This window comes from Lactuca virosa, chromosome 6, assembly GCF_052849685.1.
Source record: "Lactuca virosa cultivar CGN04683 chromosome 6, Lactuca_virosa_CGN04683_v6, whole genome shotgun sequence".
Classification (NCBI taxonomy): Eukaryota; Viridiplantae; Streptophyta; class Magnoliopsida; order Asterales; family Asteraceae; genus Lactuca; species Lactuca virosa.
The window spans coordinates 122902759-122923947 of NC_136431.1; the positions used below are offsets into that span (position 1 = coordinate 122902759).

The 21189-nt window shown below is 36.4% G+C and overlaps 1 protein-coding gene across 1 annotated transcript; it reads left to right on the forward strand.

Moving 5' to 3' along the window:
* The first annotated feature begins 329 nt into the window (after positions 1–329).
* Positions 330–1639, forward strand: LOC145118973 (uncharacterized). The gene is made up of 2 exons (XM_079054614.1): positions 330–872; positions 1378–1639. Exons 1-2 carry the CDS (start codon positions 441–443, stop codon positions 1543–1545), a joined length of 600 nt encoding a protein of 199 aa, XP_078910740.1. The 5' UTR covers positions 330–440; the 3' UTR covers positions 1546–1639.
* Positions 1640–21189: the final 19550 nt, after the last annotated feature.

Below are 21189 nucleotides of genomic sequence, written 5' to 3' on the forward strand. Positions count from 1 at the left end.
ATTGAGAGGGTTTAAACGGATATTAAGTTTCATTTACCAACAAATCAGGTGGCAATGATCTGACATATTTAATCTAGTTGGCATTGACGTGGAATAAACAAACATCCTAGTAGGATGGGTGTTACCGGTTGTATCCTTCTAATCTTAAAATGTGACATTTTAAACCATAAAATCATAAATACAAGCCCTTTAAAAGCAAATAATAATTACGAGGAAACATTTAAACTAATATACGAAAAATGGTTGGGCTAAGGGTGTACAATAACCCGATTAGAATTATCAATTTTTTTTACATCACATCACATAGTAGAAATATAGAAAGTTTGACATTACACATTTGCACCGACGCCCTCAAGTTATAACTCTAGTTGGTCGCTGTTCGCAATCGGTAAAACCCCTTCATCGGCATAAAACCCTTCGTGGTTCTGTTGCCGGCTTTAATGGCGAGCTCACGAGTGCTCCTCCGTTCTCCAAAACCTAGAATACTAGAAAACGTCTTTACTCAACGATTCTGCCCACACCGATCTCTTTCTACCACCGTCGTGCCGTCTCACCATAACGACCACCAACGCAACCACCAATATCTCTCACAAAACGACTACCTCAACAGCTGGAAACCACCAAAGGATCCCAAGGAGGCTCAAGCGAAGCTTTCTCTTCTTCGTCGCGACTACGCGATGAAGGTCAAGGCGGTTCGCAAGGAGTACATCCAGGAAATGGAGCTTCAGAGACTAGAGAAACAGAGAAAAGACGAGATTAAGAAAGAAGCCTTAAGGATTGAAGGTGAAGAGCGTAAAGCTGCTAAAGCCGCCGCAAAAAAGGCGAAAGCCGCTGAACGGCAAGTGGCTGAGGAGGAGTTCCGGCAAACCCTAGTACGTGAATTCTATTTTTCAGTTTCATCATTTTGATTACGTCTCTCGATTAAATGATTCTATGATCAGAGATTACTTCAATGAACAAGTTATACATCCATGAATTTAAGTCCCTAATTGATTGCATAGATCATATGCAGATATAGGTTATTGCTCAAAATAATCACTAGAAGCCATTTCTTTCTCTCTTTTCTATCCATGTTTTGTTGTCTGCGTTCTTATTCTCGAATATACAATGTTTGCATCTCTAATTTGATATTGGATTGGACAAATCATTATTTTCTTAATTATGCTCATCATCATCATCAAAGACAACTTATATGTTATGAAATTGGTGGGATGGGACTGAACAAACTTTCTAAGACTATTTTCAAGAAAAAGAACAACGAGGGCATTCATGTCTTTTTTACAAATGAGAGATAAAGAACAAGACTAACAAACGGGGCCTTGTGATCTTTTGATTGATGTGAATGTGATTAAAGTCTCCCAAATCTTGTGGATGCAGTTAAAAGAAAGAGCTCAGAAGCTTGAATATCACAAAATGAGAGAACACAAATTCATGGAGAAGAAGAAAGAGAAAAGTGAACTTGTGCGACGTCAGAGTTCCATGTGGTTAGATGAAGGTGAACTTGAAAGTAAGATATTGGAGGCCATTGTTTCTACTAGCTTATGAGATTCTAAAGCCTTTCTTTTATAGGTTTAATGTCTCTCTTGTTTTGAACATATGATGTATACCTTGATGTAATATACTTTCATTTATTTGTGTATTATACCATTCTACTTTCATTCTTTTCTATTTCAACATTATACTTTCTCATTAAAGCATTGTATTTTGAAAAATCTACTTAATTATAGCATTGTACTTTGAATATATTTTTGTATTGTAGCATATCCTACTTCCATTTCTTTCTAGTACAAAATTATAATTTTAGTTTTTTCTTATTAAGATATGGTATTTTGAAAAATCAAACTAATTGTAGTTGTATAAATTGTTTTTCGATTGGATGAAATTGCTATTGTCAAAAGTGTAACATGAATAAATAAAAGTATAATGTTATACAATAAACAAAAAGTATCTTTCCATTCTTTCCATGTAATTATATATTATATATTTAATGGTTTGTAAATATGCATTTGTCTTGATAATGTATCTTTGAAAATATAAGATGAGGATAGGCGTGTACATCCCATTCAGCTCATCAAATGATCAGTATAATTGATCGTCACATTAATATTCCATTTTTTATACAACTTGTCTCACAATCCCTCCAACTTTTATAAAGTTCATCTAATGACCATGTTAGCATTCTACTTTTAATAATTATCAATAATTTTTTATATGTACATCATAATGTAAATATTCAAATATTGCGTAAAATTCAATATTATTCTATTGGAAATTAAATTACATATTACATAAATAAAACACACAATAATAAAAATTTTATGTTTCCTAAAAATACAACAACTTAAATACCTAAAATTAAAATAATTTAAATAATACGATATTAAAAAATCATATTATATTTTATTTTAATCTCCTTGCACCGGCTTCTTTAAATCTCTTGCATCTTCCAACATTTCTTCTTTAAATCTCGGAAATTTATCAGAAAAGTCCTAATATTTTCGGAAAAATTTTAATAAAGTCCAAAATTTTATTTTTTGAACAGAAAAGTCCCGACTTTTTAATTTTTTAAATAAAAAAACCCAAGAAACCGCATAATTTATTCACTTTAGCCATTTTGACCTGTTTAGCAGGTTATAGACCAAATCGTTAATTTTTTCAAAATAATGAGACTTTTCCAGCAAATTTCGTCAAAATTTGTATATAATGTATAAACGTATTTTTATGCATTAATATCTATTATATATATATTTTTAAGTTTTTATGTGTACATGTTTATGTATTTTTATTTATTTTAAATATATAAACATATTTTTTTACGTATTTATATGTATTGTTAAGTATTTTACATATTTTTATGTATTTTTATGTGTTATTTTTTTATGTATTATGTATTTATATCTATTTTTATGTATTTATGTATTTTTTAAGTTTTTTTATATATATATATATATATATATATATATATATATACACGTAAAAATACGTTTATATATTATATACAAGTTTTGATGAAATCTGCATAAAAGTTCCATTATATAGATGTCTACTCCAGAAGATGTTTCTGCCACTCAATCGTCCACCAATAACAACTTCACTCTACTATCAATCATCTCTAAAGAGAAGCTATCTGGTCCAAACTACATGGATTAGATGCGTAGTCTCAAGATGAATCTTTGATACGAGGGCAAATAATATGTCCTTGACAAAGCTCTTGTTGAGATAGATGAGTCAACTGCCACTCTAGAAGAGATTGTTGCCTACAAGAAACACTATGACGACACAATAAAGGTCACTTGCATGATGGTTGCAACCATGGTGCCTGAGTTGCAAAAGTTCAATGAGGACTATTGGCCATATGAGATGGGATTGGTGTTGGATTAATGTCTAAGTCCATAACTATAATTGGTAAGACTTGACCCGACCTGGCATGGTCCATTTGGGTTGCATGGCATCATGCATTTGGATAGACTATAATGAGAGAAATAACACTTAAGGTTGGTTAATATATTATAAGTTCTAATATATTAATAAGGTTATTTAATTAGTATTGATCAAGAATTAATTTGGAATTAATTAAGTGATCAAAAGGAGACTAATTAAATATATGGGTTGATTGTGTAAATCATTCATTCTTATATATGTGGGCTTGTGATCCAAGATTCCTTATGTTGGACTAAGTCCATGGGGTGACCCATGGATACTCCATGAAGGTTAAAATCCATGGAGCATAAGGAATGGGTAAAATTATGAGTTACATGGTGTAACCCTAATAGCCACCATATAAAAGAATCCCATGGCTCAAGAAATCGTGCACTAATGTGTGAGTGTGAGGGCTAGACGATTTCAAGAAGTGTTCAAGTTTCTCTCAAGTTATTCCAAGTGTATTTGGTGTTGTGTGAACCATTTGAGGTGTCACACTTGGGGCACTAGGCACTCAAGCTTCATGAAGACATTCTACATCAAAGAGGTATGTATTCTATCTTGTTATATTTATTATTTTGTATGCTAGATTAGGATAATACCTTGGATGTTCATAATTGTATGTATAATAGAGAAAACATAGATCCAAGGTATTTAGGGTTGCATGTACACTTAGGAGTGTTAGAATGCTCATAACCCAACAGTGGTATCAGAGCCTAGGCTTGTTTTCTTGTTATACTTGCAAAAGTAGCTGAAAAATCGAGTTGGATGCATATATTCGATTGTTTTGGCTGGAATTGGACTAGGAACATTACCCTAAGATGTTTTTGGACTTATAAACTTGTTTTTGATGTGGTAATGTTCATGCTAATCCAATTTCTAAGATAATTGTCATAATTTTAAGATTTGTATTAGTTTGTATGTTCATGCTAATTTCTTGAAGATTGATGATTTGAATTATCTTGTTCTTATGAGGTTCTTAGATTAATAGAAAAGTTGTGTGAAATAGTTGTTTTCAATCCATTTTAATCTAAGAGTTGATTCCAAAGTGTGTTTTTGTAACTTGTCCTCAAGTTATATGAAAAGTCACATTTAAGAATCATAAAACTCATAAAAGTTGGCAAAGGTTACAAAATGAAGAGTCTAGTTCTAATTAAATGGTTTTATGACTCCATAACTTGTCCTCAAGTTATGGAGGTTCAAGAGTCTCTTCATTAAATTAAAAAAAAAGTGTAACCTTAATTAGTTCCATAAGTTACAATAAAATAAAAAGTTATTTTTTTTATTAATTAGTTTAAAGTCTTCCATAACTTGTCCTCAAGTTATGGAACTTGAAGAGTTTTTTTTTTTTTTAATTAAAACTACTTTAAACTCATAAGTTATGGAATTAATTAGTTTTGAATAGTTTCAAAACTTGCCCTCAAGTTTTGGAATTTGAAAAGTTTTCACTTATGAATACTTTAATTCCAAGTTAGCCCTTAGAATTTTAAAAGTTAAAATTCAACCCTTATACTTTATAATATTATAAGTTAATAATATTTATATATATGTATAAGAGTAAAGTCAGTCTTACCGTTAGTAGGCCTCATTCACGAAGCCAGTCTATAAGGGGGGTATAAGGTTACTGCCTATAAAATGGCAGTTTAATGGGTGTCCACTCTCACCCACCGCTTCCTTGACTGGTGGAGGGTCGTTAGCCGAACGGGTAGGACAAGGACTATAATTCTCCTTTCATTAAAAGTATTAATGATAAATACTAAGTAACTAAACTCTTATTAATACCCAATCTTAGTTACTTAGGAAAATGTGAATTTGGTGCTAACCCATGAAATTACACTTTGCACTTTGCTTAAGTCGTTAGTGGAGCGTGTGTGGTTAACCGGCACACTAACCTGGACTTAACAAGGTAGGCAAAGGGTAACTTAATATTTATCATAGTATCAGTGGAGTGTGTGTGGTTAACCGGCACACTGATTAAGGGGTAAATATTAAGGGTACCAAGTATATTTGCATGGTTATTCACACCTTGTTTTGTGATCCTCGGCATCCCAGTCACAAAACCTGAAGGGCACACTCGAGATTGAAACATGCCTTTGAACAGTTCAATGAATCTCAAAGATCTAGGACTTTCAAATCCAATTAAAACCTAATAAATTATTTCGTTTTTCATGGTGGAAATTGGTGAATCGTCATTCACCTACCTTCAAATATTTTATAGCTTGGATTACGGCATCCCTCTTCTAAGTTATAAAATAGTTTGTTGGGTACTAGCCTTAATATTTCATATTGGGTGTCATATTAAGGACTTTAAATCAACTATCTTGAATATCTCCCAAAAAGATGTCTGGTCTAGACATTTATGATCTTCCCAAATCTCTTGAAACAAGCTTTCCTAAATGAAGATGATGTCCCATGGATATCATACTTCTTTCACCTCCTCCAATTATTCTCCCTAACCCATAAGTTCCTAAAAAGTTTAAGGTCACTCAAGCCCTATTGGCAAGGCAAGGTCTAGGTGTGATCACATCTTGGAGATGTAGTCACATATTGACAAGCCTGGAGAGTTGGGTGTCAAAGTCTTGAGAAAGTTGGTGGCTCAACTACTTTCTAAGTCACATAGTGAGTTCTTTTGGGAATCCTATGAAACAGACTAAGACACGACCCTTAATGATCTTATCTATTTGCTAAGATCAACTTCCTAAAACGCTATGGACATTGACAATGATGACATTGGATATCCAGTAAAGCTCTCTCTTCCCAATGGAAAGGGATCGGCCATAGTCAACTCGGTTGACCCAATGGTAAAGAGAGAGGCGAAGTCTGAGATAGTCCCATTATCAAGGGTCCATAGGTAACTATTGCCAAAGGAAGGGGCATTGGTTACGAAGCTGCCAAATTTACCTAAGGATGTTAAAGTCAATAAGTTTGGCTCTACTTCAGGTAAAGTCCATTGTCTAACTCTATTAAGTACATGCTGATTCTGATCGCGAAGATGGATTTCAATCGCATGGTTCGGTGATCAGAATTTTGGGCTATTACTTAAGAGTTATGATATTTATATTGCTTAGGAATAGATAACAACAAGGTTTTCATATGGATTGTAAGGATAAGTTTTTCCGCAAAGTTTTAAAATAAAAGAAAAAGGTTTTGATTTTATTTATTTTAAGTATCCTTACAATGGCATTTGTGAAAAGTTGTTGCTTATAAGATTCCATTGATAGCAATATTGGAAAAATGGATTTGATTCTTTCGGCTGTGGTAGTGTCTAATATTACCAAATAAGGAAAGATTCTCATCACCCAAGGTTCAATTGGACCGAAACTTGGAATCATGCAAGTTGTATAGTATGATGAATGAGAACTTTCAGCTTGGAAAATTAAGACTAATTCCTTATGTGAATAAGGAAAGGACTAAGGGATCGAGTATACATTCTTGTGCACTGGTCAAGTCCACCACAAAAGATCAAGAAGACTATTCGTCATGATTTACTTAAGTTCAGTAAATATGGTTATACTTATAAGTTTAAGTATAAGTCTGTAGCATTGGAGAAGTTTCAATGTGAGACAGAACGAATAAGAAGAATCAAAGTATGGCAGAAAGATAAAAGTTTCTCAAATCTGAAAAGATGGGAGAGTACTTTAGTATCATGTTTATGATCATCTTAATGATTAAGATACCATATCACAATTGGTCCTCTAAAGTCATCTTAGTGCATTCTTATGACTAAGAAGAGGAGTCATGAATTGTTGAAATGGTTAAATCAAAAAGATGAGTCATACTTCGTTCCAAAACAATTCTTAGAGTCATACTCCAAGATTGTAACTTGAGTGATATATCTTAAAGAGGGTTTGTTAACACTAGTCAAATGTAAGAGTAAAAGGTTATCTACTCTTGTACATTTGAAATTGGTAAGTTGTGATGTTTTGGATAAAACAGAGACCAACTTAGGCCAATTGTGTAAAGTGTTAGTCTTGATAAAGAATCCGCACTATCTCTTGAATATTTGACAAGGGAGTCTTATATGTCAAGAGGACAGTGGGAGTCTTAAAGCTCTTGAAAGTTTCAAGACTTAATCAAGAATAAAACCTAAAGTCCTTCACTAGCACACGACTTGAGGTTTATAACCTATCGTGTTGAAATTTTTGTGCCTATTCAAGTTGGCTTTGCATAGGAGTTCTGAGAGTTCTCAATTGGTTGCACAACTACTTGGAAGCAATGGCAGGCACCTGAGCTGCCAAATGGCAAGAATTTAAGATTGCACAAGTTTAATCAATATGAGTTTGGATTTGTCACTAACCTTGTCTTGTGATTATGGTTTTGACAAATTCACATGGATAAGAACACATACACTATTAAATCTAAGTGTCATAAGGTTTCTCTCCGATTCATGAAAATGATGGTGAGGAAACACTTTCACTAAGTAGATTTTAGCTAGATAGCAATTGTGATATTTGCATTCTCAAAGTCGTTAGTGGAGCGTGTGTGGTTTACGGGCACACTAACATGGACTTGTGAGAAGTGGCAAAGGTCTAAACAATTGAGACTATGATTACTGCATCCCTTTTCATAGTTCTAAAATTGTTTAGACACACATGTGAGCTATCTAAGAGAGGTGTATGATTTTGATAAAGTTTTATCAAAACAATCTAGTATCAGAAATCTGAACTTTGGTAAGAAAGTCAGCTGATTTCTGAGTACATGTCAAAGCTAGTGGGAGCATAAGTGTTATGCTAATAATCATCATGTTAGTGGGAGCATGATAATTATGACAAAGGTTGCAAGTTAGCAATGTTAATTATAGAAAACAAAAGTTTCAATTCGTGAGGTTGCAGGGGTTGAAAAAGTTGTTTTGCTATAATTAAGGGAGAGGAAATTATACTTCATTTTAATTCTAAAAGCTTAGATTGAGATTTTAATCGTATTTAATCAAGGATATATATATGAATTTCATGTTGGAATGGCTCAACATAAGGAAATTCTATATATGGGTCCATTATTTGCGTTCTAAAATTCGATTATGATTACGGCATCCCTTTTCATAATCTGAATTTTGAGAACTTGGCAAATTGAAATGGAAATATTATAGCAAAAGACTGGTTTAGTCTTTATGTGAGACATCATGAATCATGTCCCATATGCTTCGGATATAGGATCGATTACATGTGCTATATTCATCCTTTCTAAAATTTTCCAAATGCCTGGGGCATTATGAAGGGAAAAGGTCTAGAATTGGATATGACTAAAATGATTAAGCAATTGTCGAGGACAATCTAAGGTTTACCAAAGATTGGTTGCTCAAGGACAGTTGGAAGTATAATGTTAATTATGGAAGGACCATATTGACATAATCTGTAAGGAGGCAACTCTTGTTCAGAAGTGATAGTCAAAATGGAATATGGAAATGTTTCAAAGTTAGAAATTATTCAATCTATGTAAGATTAGGAAACTTAATGAAATAAGGATGTTTCCAAGGAGCTGATCTCCTTTGGAATGCTCTGTAATGATTGTTGTCAAGTATTTCTGACTTTGTGCATAATCAATAAGAGGATCAATGCATATAGGTTTAGAATCTAACAGATTTCAGTAAATGACATGAATTTGGAATTCTTGCATTTGCAGTAAGGATTTGGGACTGTGAAAAGAGGATCATTGGAGTGATGTTCAATTGATCTATTTTACAAAGTAAAGATCATAGACAAACATAGTATGCATACTTGGTGTATGGCATGACTAGTGTTTAGAAAACATAGTGTACATGCTTGGAGCATGGGACAACTATTGTTTTAAATTCAAGTATAAAGTTGATAAAACCGAAACAATGAATAATGAGTAATCAATATGGTGATAAATAAAAGTGTTTATTTATATTCATAGGGTTTGATACCATATTTGATTCATTTATTCTTGTGTTTCACTTTGCATGTTTTGACTTCCAGAATAACTAAGTCGCTCTTCCTGAATGATTAAGTTATTCAAACCATCCACAGTCGGTCATATGTTGGAAGTAGATATGAATCAAGACTGTCATGGGTTGGTTTGTAGAGGTCCAAGTTGGTGGACAAAGTGGTGCTACAACACTCATGAGTGCTCATAAGTTTTGAGTATTGGATTCAACCCGCGCTCATTTGAATCACTTCATGGATTTTATCACGAGTGATCATGAGACGATAATATCTTATATTCTTCAAACCTAGAGATATGAGTTGTTACTATGAGTTGGTTATACATTGATTGCACGAAAACGCATTGGTAACTCGATGTTATAAAACGTGCCTTTGTGTATGATTCAACAAGTAGTAGAACAAGCCATATGAGTCGAAGTTTATCCATTCCTTTTACCTTCGGGATAAAAGCGATATCTGTGGGCCCCTCGATGATTTAAAGATGATACATGTGAGTGCTTGGCCAAGCCAGGACTGATTTGATTTGTTCAATCAGTCAGTCATCATGAATCGGAAATCGGGAAACAACAAATGGACAGAGAGAATGATTGATAATCCATGTCTCAGTCCATATGATATCTAGAATGGAGGAATATATGATCCCTTATCTAATGGACAAGTCATTGACAAAGGTCAGAGTTCATCGACAAGGTCAGAGTTCGACAGAAGCTTTTGAGAGCTACGATTGTTGATCGGTTCCTGAAGTCATACGCAATAATAGTTTTAGACTTATCCAAGTGGGAGACTGTTGGATTAATGTCTAAGTCCATAACTATAATTGGTAAGACTTGACCCGACCCGGCATGGTCCATTTGGGTTGCATGGCATCATGCATTTGGATAGACTATAATGAGAGAAATAACACTTAAGGTTGGTTAATATATTATAAGTTCTAATATATTAATAAGGTTATTTAATTAGTATTGATCAAGAATTAATTTGGAATTAATTAAGTGATCAAAAGGAGACTAATTAAATATATGGGTTGATTGTGTAAATCATTCATTCTTATATATATGGGCTTGTGATCCAAGATTCCTTATGTTGGACTAAGTCCATGGGGTGACCCATGGATACTCCATGGAGGTTAAAATCCATGGAGCATAAGGAATGGGTAAAGTTATGAGTTACATGGTGTAACCCTAATAGCCACCATATAAAAGAATCCCATGGCTCAAGAAATCGTGCACTAATGTGTGAGTGTGAGGGCTAGACGATTTCAAGGAGTGTTCAAGTTTCTCTCAAGTTATTCCAAGTGTATTTGGTGTTGTGTGAACCATTTGAGGTGTCACACTTGGGGCACTAGGCACTCAAGCTTCATGAAGACATTCTACATCAAAGAGGTATGTATTCTATCTTGTTATATTTATTATTTTGTATGCTAGATTAGGATAATACCTTGGATGTTCATAATTGTATGTATAATAGAGAAAACATAGATCCAAGGTATTTAGGGTTGCATGTACACTTAGGAGTGTTAGAATGCTCATAACCCAACAATTGGATCTTGTGGAAAAGTTCCATAAGAGAGCGTGTCAAGAAAAGTATGATGTTGTCAAAGCGTTAATGGCCTGCAAGTTGAAGGAGGGAAAATATGTATGCAATCATGTGCAGAGAATGCAGAGATACGTGGAGCGTCTTGAAAGACTCAATGTGAACTTTGACGAGGAGTTGGCTATTGACATAGTCCATAACTCTTTGCCATCTTGTTATGATCAGTTCATACTAACTTATCATTTGAACAAAATAGAGACCACATTGGCCCAACTCCATAACTTGTTGTAGACAGCTGAATCAAGGATGAAAAAGAATCAAGTCCCTTCTACTACTAGTATTCCCGTCCTCACCATTGAGCAAAATAGAGGAAAGAAGAGGAAGGCTAAACCTCAGTCGAACTGGAAGGGTGTTGAAGATATTATTGTTGCGTCATTGGGCCTGTTTTATTTAGCCCATTTTGTATAAACGAGTTGGGCCTGTCCACTCGTGTTTAATGTTAGGGTTATAGTATATAAGGTGCATGCATGCTACGTATGTTTGGTAACTTTTGAGAATTATCTTTGTAACCCTAATTAACGCCTCTACAGAAGCAATTCTTCATCAAGTTCTTCTGAGGTGTGATAGTTAATCATTCAGCACCAATTTGATCATATCGTGTTCTTTACCTGTTTTAATCTATTCGATCTTCAAGGATTTATTCCTATCAATTGGTATCAGAGCAGGAGACTGTGTTCTTAATACGCATCTCTTCTGTTTGAAGAAATTATTAGGGTTTCCGCAAATATTGGATCTGTTTAGAGCCGTCACTGATTTATTGACGTTACTCTATGATCTCAATATTAACCTAATAAGAGTTTACAGTCCGATCAGTTGCAAGTATTAAAAGATCATTCACCATGCAGAACGAAGACTCAAATATCAACTCCTTGAATATCTCAAGCAGCATCGGATCAACAAGGATTCAAATTTTCCTCAAGAATATGAAGTTTGGGCGATGCACTTTGAAGATTATGTTTTGGGTTCAGAAGACAATGGGTATCTGATCTGGGAAGCAATCACTCTAGGTCCATTTGTTCATACAGAAACCAAAAGAAAAATCAAAACCCAGAGAGAATACAACCAACTGCTTCTTGATGTAAAGGACGTGCCTCAAGATGAAAAAGACAAACTCATGAGCAACATTAAAGGAATAAGGATCATCAGATTCGCATTGCAAGCAGATACTTTTCGTCTTGTAAGTTCGTATGATACATCGAAGGATATATGGGATAGGTTGAGAGAACTCTATTCTACAGAGGCAGATCTAGAACACTCGACTCAAACCCTCTTGTTATCTGAGTTTGGCGAATTCCTCCAAAAGCCTGAAGAAACTCTAAGTGCTACTTTCAATTGATACAATCATATTCTCAGCAAGATGATGAAGCACGAGATTGGACGTGAACTGATTGAGCAAAAGGTCACGTTCATGAATGGACTTCGATCAGAGTGGCAAGCAGTGGTGTCAACTGTTAAAGGACACGAACAGTTCAAGAACTATACTCTTGCGAAGCTTGTGGGAATATTGAAGGCGCGAGAGAATGAGATAATGAAAGAAGCAAATGTGATATCTGGGATGGGGTCTGTAGCCTTAGTTGCAAAAGGCAAGACTGTTGCTGATGACGGATCTGATTCAGATCATTCAGAGTACGAGCTCTCGAACGAAGACTTTGCATTAATGGTGTCTAACCCTAAGCGATTTGCTAGGAAGAAGTTTCCCTCAAGCAAAAATCAAAACTGGCAGGGAAGCTACAACTCAGAGAAAGTGAAAAAAGAAAACAAAAGTGGTTCTCAGAAAGAGGAAGAGAAGAAGGAGAAAAAGTTAGTTGGAGACTCCGGATACGATTGCAATTATTGTCATGGTGAAAACCATCTTGCTAAGGAGTGCATGTTGCGAAGGAAGAACGAGAAGAATGAAGAGGAGGATGAGGAGGCCTATCACAAACGAAAGCTGGAAGAGATTAAGAAGAAGAAATCTAATGATAATTCTATGCCTGCTTTTGTTGTATAGGAAAACATGGCTTAAGGAGAGTTCGGAGGAGTGGAAGTCTTGTCAACAGACTCAGAAGATGAAGAGGTACGCAAGCCCACACATGGAAGGGCGTTCACTGCGAAACAACAGAATTCGCAGTACTCAGGAAGGTGCTTGATGGTGTCTGAAGGTAGATCGCAGATGCAGGAGAATGCAAGTGAGAGTGGAAGGAGCAAAGATAGCTGTTTCGTGACAAAGACTGTTCCAGAACAGATCAACGAATGCGAACTGCTGATCAATAAGGTAAATTCCATCCTTGAATCACTTAATATTCCTACATCTAGATACGAAACAGAATTTAATGATCTAAAATTCACCTTTTCAAGTATAAGCAATAGCTTAAAGCAAACGCGGCTATCAAACTCTAACCTAACCGATCAATTGAGCAGGGCAACATCCAAAAGTGAGGAGAGACGTATGTGGATCCAGAAGGTTGAGTCGGATTTATCTAAGTCTAGGGATGAATCTATTTATTTACAGAGATACAATTTAATGCTTTTGAAACAGTGAAACATCTTTTGTTTAATTGCAAAAAGGCTTTATTTTAATATCACTCAACTGCACCTTGATTGTGAAATCGGTAAGAAAATCCATAAAATGATCTTACCATTTCTCGAATTAAAGGAAGACGAAATAGACGCAGATTGTTACAAATGCGAATTTATTGTTTCGTCTGAAGAAACGTCTGATGCATATAAAGTCGGTCTTGAACGCACTGAAAATTACATTAAGTCCAAAGACCACAAAAACATGTTGAAACAAATTTTGGATGAGAGTGACAAAAAGCAGATCAAATTTGATACTGTGCATAAATTTAATTCATTGAATGCCAAATTAAGTTCAGAAAGCAAAATAAATGTTAATAGTACTTATGAATTTGATGAGGAAAGTGATATGAGTGTAATTTCTGTAGAGGATGAGGTTGACTATTCAGAGTTTGTTAAAAATGAATCTAAACATGCGAAACCTCTTATTTCTGAAAATTCTGTTGAATTCGCAAGAGTTGTTCAAAACAAACCTGAAATCTTGAAAGAAAAAGCAACTGTTTTCCCAAAGGTTCAAGTAACGCCAAATCAAGTTTTTAAAGTCAATGGGGTAACAGAAACTCAAACCGTCAAGCTGAAACCCATTGTCGTCGAAGACAACAACGACGGATGTGATGAATTCTTCTGGTCAGCTCCCATAGATAATGCTGACGAAACTGTTGGTTTATCTGAAAGAACTTCCTGGAAAATTAGAGGATGATATGTGGCTGAACCGTTAAATAATCGCTCAGCGTTTGAAAAAGGTAGTCCTAGTGGTATCAAGGAGGTTCGCAGCGAACCCAACTCCGTGAAGAAAAGCGAAAATGAAATGAGAAAAGTGAATCCTGAGGTGAACATCCATAAGTCGTCAAAGCAACTTGCTGATAAAAAACGACAAAGAAATGACAGATATAGAAGAAATATCAGTGAAAGAAAGCAATTTTGGCAATCCCAAAATTCGGAGTATGTTCGCCACGAAAGAAGGAAGAATCCTAAAGCGAAAGCTCATTCGCAAGTAAACTCCAATCAGTGTGTGCACTGTTGTTCTCATAGTCCAAGGGACTCTCAGCAAAAAGGGACTCCACACCCCTTCTTCGCAAAGCAAAAAGTGGAGAAACCAAAGCCTAGTTTCTCTAAATCCACGAAGTCAACAAATAATAATATCAAAGGCAAGGGAAAGTTGTTTTCAGAATCAAAAACTCTAACTAAGAAAACTAACGCGAATCCCAAAGAAGCTGAAAAGAAGCCCGTTAAAAATCAAATCCATAACAAGGATAAATCCTTTGATTCCAAAGAAACTAACTCAAAAGATAACAAAATCAAAGTTTTCACCATCAAACGAAAAGATGAAACCACTCTCATAAAACGAACATATATGGTTAATCTTGATATTACTTTTCCTAGTTGTGTGAAAGGCTCACAAGGACCCAAGAAACTTTGGGTTCCTAAATCTGCTTAATTGTTGCAGATTATTTGTGACGAACAGTACGACACTAAATGGTACATCGACAGTGGCTGTTCTCGTCACATGACAGGAAGGAAGGAGGAGCTGCGAGAGTTCAGGTCTCTCAAGGATGGCGGCAATGTGAAATATGGAAATAATTCGTTTGGCAGAATAAAAGGCTATGACATGATAACAAATGAGGAATTTTCTATTTTTAAGGTGGCTTATGTTGAAGGCTTGCAACACAACCTTATCAGTGTCTCGCAGTTGGTCGTGGGAACAGGATTGAAAGTGTCATTTGATGACGAAGGTTCAGAAATTATTGAATAGAAAACCAAAAACGTTCTTCTAAAATCAGAACGAAAGGGTGAAATGTTTCCACTGAATCTGAACCCAATACGAGGAAAGCCAGCCATATGCATGCTTACAAAAGCTCACTCAGACGAAAGTTGGTTATGGCATAGGCGTCTTTCGCATTTAAACTTCAAAGACATCAACAAGCTCGTTCTTGGTGATCATGTGCGAGGACTTCCTCTATTGAAATTCGACAAGGATCATTTGTGTGCCACTTGTGAGATGGGAAAGCAAAGTAGAAAAGGCCATACAACTATCGTGAACACGAAAGTTATCGAACCTTTGGAACTTCTACACATCGACCTTTGCGGTCCTTCTGCTATTGAAAGCGTTGGTGGTAGTAAGTATATGCTAGTAATTGTTGATGATTTTTTTCGTTTCACTTGGGTGTTCTTTCTTAGACAGAAATCTGATGCAACTCCAAAGCTCAAAGAGTTTACCAAGCAGATTGAAGTTCAACTGCGAAAGCTGGTTCGCAATGTTCGCAGTGACAATGGGCTTGAATTCAATAACCAAGCGTTTGAAGAATTTCTTGCTGAAAAGGGAGTCACACACAATTTCTCTGCTCCCTACACTCCACAACAGAACGACGTAGTTGAAAGACGCAATCATTCCTTGTGTGAATCTGCTCGAACCATGTTATCGTTCGCATGTCTGCCACTCTATTTCTGGGCTGATGCGATAGCTACCGCTTGTTTTACCCAAAATCGATCCATCCCGAATAAGCGATTCTCAATCACTCCTTATGAAATTATAAATAATCGCAAACCTAACGTTAAGTTTTTCCATGTTTTTGGTTCCAGATGTTTCATTTTCAACTCCAAAGAACAACGGAACAAGTTCGATGTGAAAGCTGACGAAGGTATATTTTTGGGATATTCGCTAACATCAAAGGCGTACAGGGTTCTCAACAAACGCTCAAAGAAAATGGAAGAGACCTACTATCTTACGTTTGACGACAGGTATTTAAAGAAAATTCAGTCCACCGAAAGTCAGATCAAAGAAATCTTTCCTAAACCAAGTCCAACCATTATTCCTATGTCCAACCTTTATGAAGAATTCATGTTACTCTTCGATGAACCTGCGAAAGCTATCTCATCGGAAGCAAAAGCGTTGGATAATAAAGTCGACGAACTTAAGAAGATTATCGATGATGCTGCGAAAGACTTGCCTCAAAAGCCTTCTACTGCGAATGACCCTCAAGACACGAGCACACATTTCTAGGGGGAGAATTATGGGTCTAACACTCAATTCCAGGGGGAGGGTTTCGTATCACCCATTTCTACCGAGTCTCCTTCTATTGGAGACAAATCTCCACACACTTTGACCCATGAACATCCATTCGTAGGTGATGATTCAATTCTTGAAGTCAACGAGTTTGCCTCATTCGAGGGGGAGAATAATGAAGCGAATGACGATTCAGACGCTAAATCTGTTCAATCTGAATTTGAGGAAGTCAATGCTGAGCTGAATCCATCCGTAGATCCAAATTACCCTCCCATGAACAAGTGGACAAAAGATCACCCTAAAGCTCAAGCTCTTGGTGAATCCTCTGCAGGTGTCCTTACCCGTTCTCAACTGAAAGCGAAACAAACTGCATTATTCTCCAAAGTAGAATTTTGTATGTTTAATTCATTCTTATCCAAGATTGAACCGAAAACCTACAACATTGCTCTCGATCACTCCGATTGGGTGCAAGAAATGCAAGATGAACTCCATGAGTTTGAGCGAACCAAAGTTTGGAGATTGATTCCAACTCCTCCTGATGCATCGGTTGTTGGTTTAAAATGGGTGTTTAGGAATAAAATGGATAAAGAAGGAAATGTGATCCGAAACAAAGCTAGAATGGTGGTCAAAGTTTATTGCCAGGAAGAAGGGATTTACTACGAAGAGACTTTCGCACCCGTTGCAAGATTGGAATCCGTTCGCATCTTCTTGGCATATGCATCACACAAAAACTTTGAAGTTTTTCAAATGGATGTGAAGTGTGCATTCTTAAATGGTGAATTAGAAGAGATCGTTTATGTGGAGCAACCGCGTGGGTTTATAAATGAAAAATATCCCAACCACTGTTACATTCTTGACAAATTGGTTTACGGTCTAAAGCAAGCTCCAAGAGCTTGGTATGAAACTCTTACTCGTTTTCTTAAAATGTCCAAATTCAAGCAAGGCTCGGTTGACCCAACCTTCTTTCGCAAGAAAGAGGGTGACCACTTGATGATCGTACAAATTTATGTTGATGACATCATCTTCGGATCTACTAATCCCAGCCTAAGTGCTGAGTTCCGAAAGTTGATGGAAACTATATTTGAGATGAGCTCAATGGGTCCAATTAACTTTTTTCTTGGATTAAACATTAGACAGGGACCGGAAGGAATTTTCATTAATCAGGAGGCTTACATGAAAACCCTACTCGCTAAGTTTGGAATGTGGGAAACTCAAAGACGAAGGTTCCAATGGCATTCGGAAGGAAACTGACTCCTTCACTGGATAAATTAGCTGCTGATATGACCCTTTATCGTCAAATGATTGGTTCACTCATGTATCTAACACCTAGTAGACTAGATATCATGTTTTCAGTTTGTTATTGTGCTAGGTTCCAAGCAAATCCACGCGAACCTCATATGGTGGCTGTCAAGAATATCTTCCGTATCTGAAACGAACGTCATCTCTTGGGATTTGGTATCATGCGAACTCAGGTTTCTTTGTACAAGCATTTTCAGATGCTTATTTAGGGGGTTGCGATTTAGATAGAAAAAGCACAAGTAGTGGATGCCAATTTCTCGATGGCAAGCTGGTGAGTTGGTAATCAAAGAAACAAACATGCGTTTCGTTGTCAACAGCTGAGGCTGAATACATAGCTGCAGCTTCGTGCACATCTCAAGTCATTTGGATTCAAAGCCAACTTCGCGACTATGGATTGAATATGAAAAGAATTCCTCTCTATTGTGACTCTAAAATTGTCATTCGCATATGTCACAACCCAGTGCAACACTCCAAAATGAAACACATAGCACTGAGGTATCACTTCATCAAGGATCATGTGGAAGATGGCAATGTTGAGATTCATTTCGTAAGATCCGCTGATCAATTGGCTGACATATTCACCAAGGCCCTACCTGAAGCAACATTTAATAGAATCCTTCAATGGCTGGGAATGATGGAAGCTGATTCAGTACCAAATCCACTATCGCATTCATAAAATTTTCACTGCGAATCAGTGCGAACGTTCGCAGGCTTTCGCAGTCCACTGTTCATTAACAGTCTGTTTTATCAATGCGAATCAATGCGAACGTTCGCAGTAGTTTGCAGGGCACTGTTCATTCGTGGTTTGGTATTTCACATATCCTTTTGTATATTTTGTGTATCTTTGTTGATCTCTATGTTTTATTTGCTTATCTTATCTTTGTTTTCAAAATTGCTTATCACTGCGAATCGGTGCGAACGTTCGCAACCTTTCGCAGTCCACTGTTCATTATCCGTTTATTTTTACCTTATTTTTTCTTATTTTCAGAAAAACTCCAAAAACCAAAAATAATTTATTGGCTTTATTTTACTGCTTTTCAAAAACATCAAAATCACAAAAATATTTTTACTTTTTGTTAATTTTCTTTGCACACCAAGATCATAAACGAAGACGTTCGCGATGGCTATCTACTTGTGTGATGGGGCAGGTATGACTCTCGTTACTTATGTATTAGCTAAGTGTCCCTAGAAGCATGCTGTTGTATGTTGACCTAAGCCTCAACGACTCGACTGTGAAGCCTTAATGAATTGATATCACCAATCAATTCTTCCCAATCAGGCTGCAAATTCACATTAGTCATGAGCTACCTTACTCTTCTCACATTGAGTTAAGAGCTACTTGCATGGTCACATTCGCATTGCAAAGGTACTTTCGCTCTCTTGTAACCATCTACTCTCTTCTCCATCACTCTCGCATTCATCAATGTAACCCTTGAGACTCTCAGAAATTACCACTGAGGTTTATGGTTATACAAACATCTGTGTTAATGATCTTAGTTTTGTTCTAACACGAACTGAGTGAAACCCAAAATTCAATACCCACAATGAATTGACGGTGAATAATCAAATGTTCTAGTTTTCACCCAAGCATTAACGAAACTACTTTCGTGGGAGGTACCATGAAATCTCTTTTTATCTTTTGCATGATCTTTATGAAATTGTCTACCACCAAGACTTTTCTACCCAAAAGATCCAGTTTATTTTTTTGAGATTTCAATATTATTCCAAGTCAATGACAATAAATTCCCAACCTACTCGTTCAACTGACTACACTGGTCACACGAGTACCTTTTCCAACTTTCGCACTAATGTCAAGTTCGTAGTTTGATTAACGGATAAACCACCTTTAGCAGCCTTACATAAAAGATGCCTTTCAATGTTTCTCATCAAACAACTGATCGTATTCAACAGGAAACCGAACAAACACTTCTTAGTCTCTCTTGACTATGAAGAAAGAGATCTTTGCCTGGGATCAATAGTTTTATGTCACATATATGATATCACAACTTCCCACAGATAAACTTTGTTTTATTTCTTTTTCTTTTACACTCTTGCACGAAGATCCTTGTGATTTTCAAAAGTCTTGTTCGTGGTTACATTTAACTTTCAGGTTCGTAGTCGTATGCATTCAACGTGATTTCCTTACTGCGAAAGAAGATAGGCTGACGCGACAAATTTTCAAAGATCAAAATTCAAACGGGCGCGTGAAAAGCTGAACGGACAACTATTCTTACGCCGAGTGATGCACGCATCTGAAATGTCATAGCTGTCAAATCGCGCTTTTCCAGGCGACAGATCAGTACTCAAGATTCTCTCTCCTGCTTTCTCTCACCAAATCAAATCGTATAAAAGGATTTTGCCCGTTCATTATTTCATTACCACTCTCAAAATTCTCTCAAAGATTTCTGGCGATTCAAAAGCTCCCTACTGTTCATCTTCTTCAAAGCTTCATCAATGGCGGCTTCATCTGAGAATCAGTCTATTCAAGATCAAACTGCTCATTCAACACTCCTTTCAGTGAAGCAACATCAAAATCTCATCATCGATTTGGATCCGGTAAAATATGATGCCTTTCTTCTACCTCTGATTGAGTGCTTGAAATACTCTCCTCTTACTATTGCTATGTCTCAAGTCGAGAATGTTCCTCTCTTGATTCTCTCTAAAGCATATACCACTGCCAACTATGTCAAGGACGAGCAACGGATTTACTTCGATATCCATAATCACACAACCTCGATTTCCAAGACCCGTTTCTGCAATCTGCTAGGGCTCCTACAATCTGACAATCTGATCAATCCGGAAACCATCCCCAACACAGCCATCTTGGAAATGTTCTATCAAATGGGATATAAGGAAACACTCACTACTGTGTCCAAGTTCAAGAAACCCAATCTTCCATCAACTTGGAAGGCCCTTTTCACCATCTTGTTCAAATCCTTCTCTGAAAGGGTCACAGGCAACGACTGTGCAAGCAAGCTCCTAATGGGGCTGATGTATGGCCTATACACTGGTGAAAAAATAGACTATGGTTCTATCCTCTAGGCTCAATTCATCCAGAGTACTAATTCTGTTACTCGTCACAGTGAGATCTCCTGTGCAAGATTTTGGAACGTTGTTGTCAACCGGGCCATTAAGCAGCTCAAGATTACAGTGATGACTGATGCACTGTTGGCTTCCATTGCGACATTTCATACAACATGTATTATTATGGCTGATAGGTCCAAGTTCGATTTTATTGGTTCAATTCCGGAAGCGATGTTTCATGATGTTCCTCCCACAAGTAAAATTCTAGAAGGATATCGCGCCCTTACTCCTTCAGAACCTCGTCCTTTAACTGATGAGTTCCAAGCCATTTTAGCTGAGGGTGATAAACCCAAGAAAGGTGGAAAAGGGTCTAAGAGAACTACCAAGAAA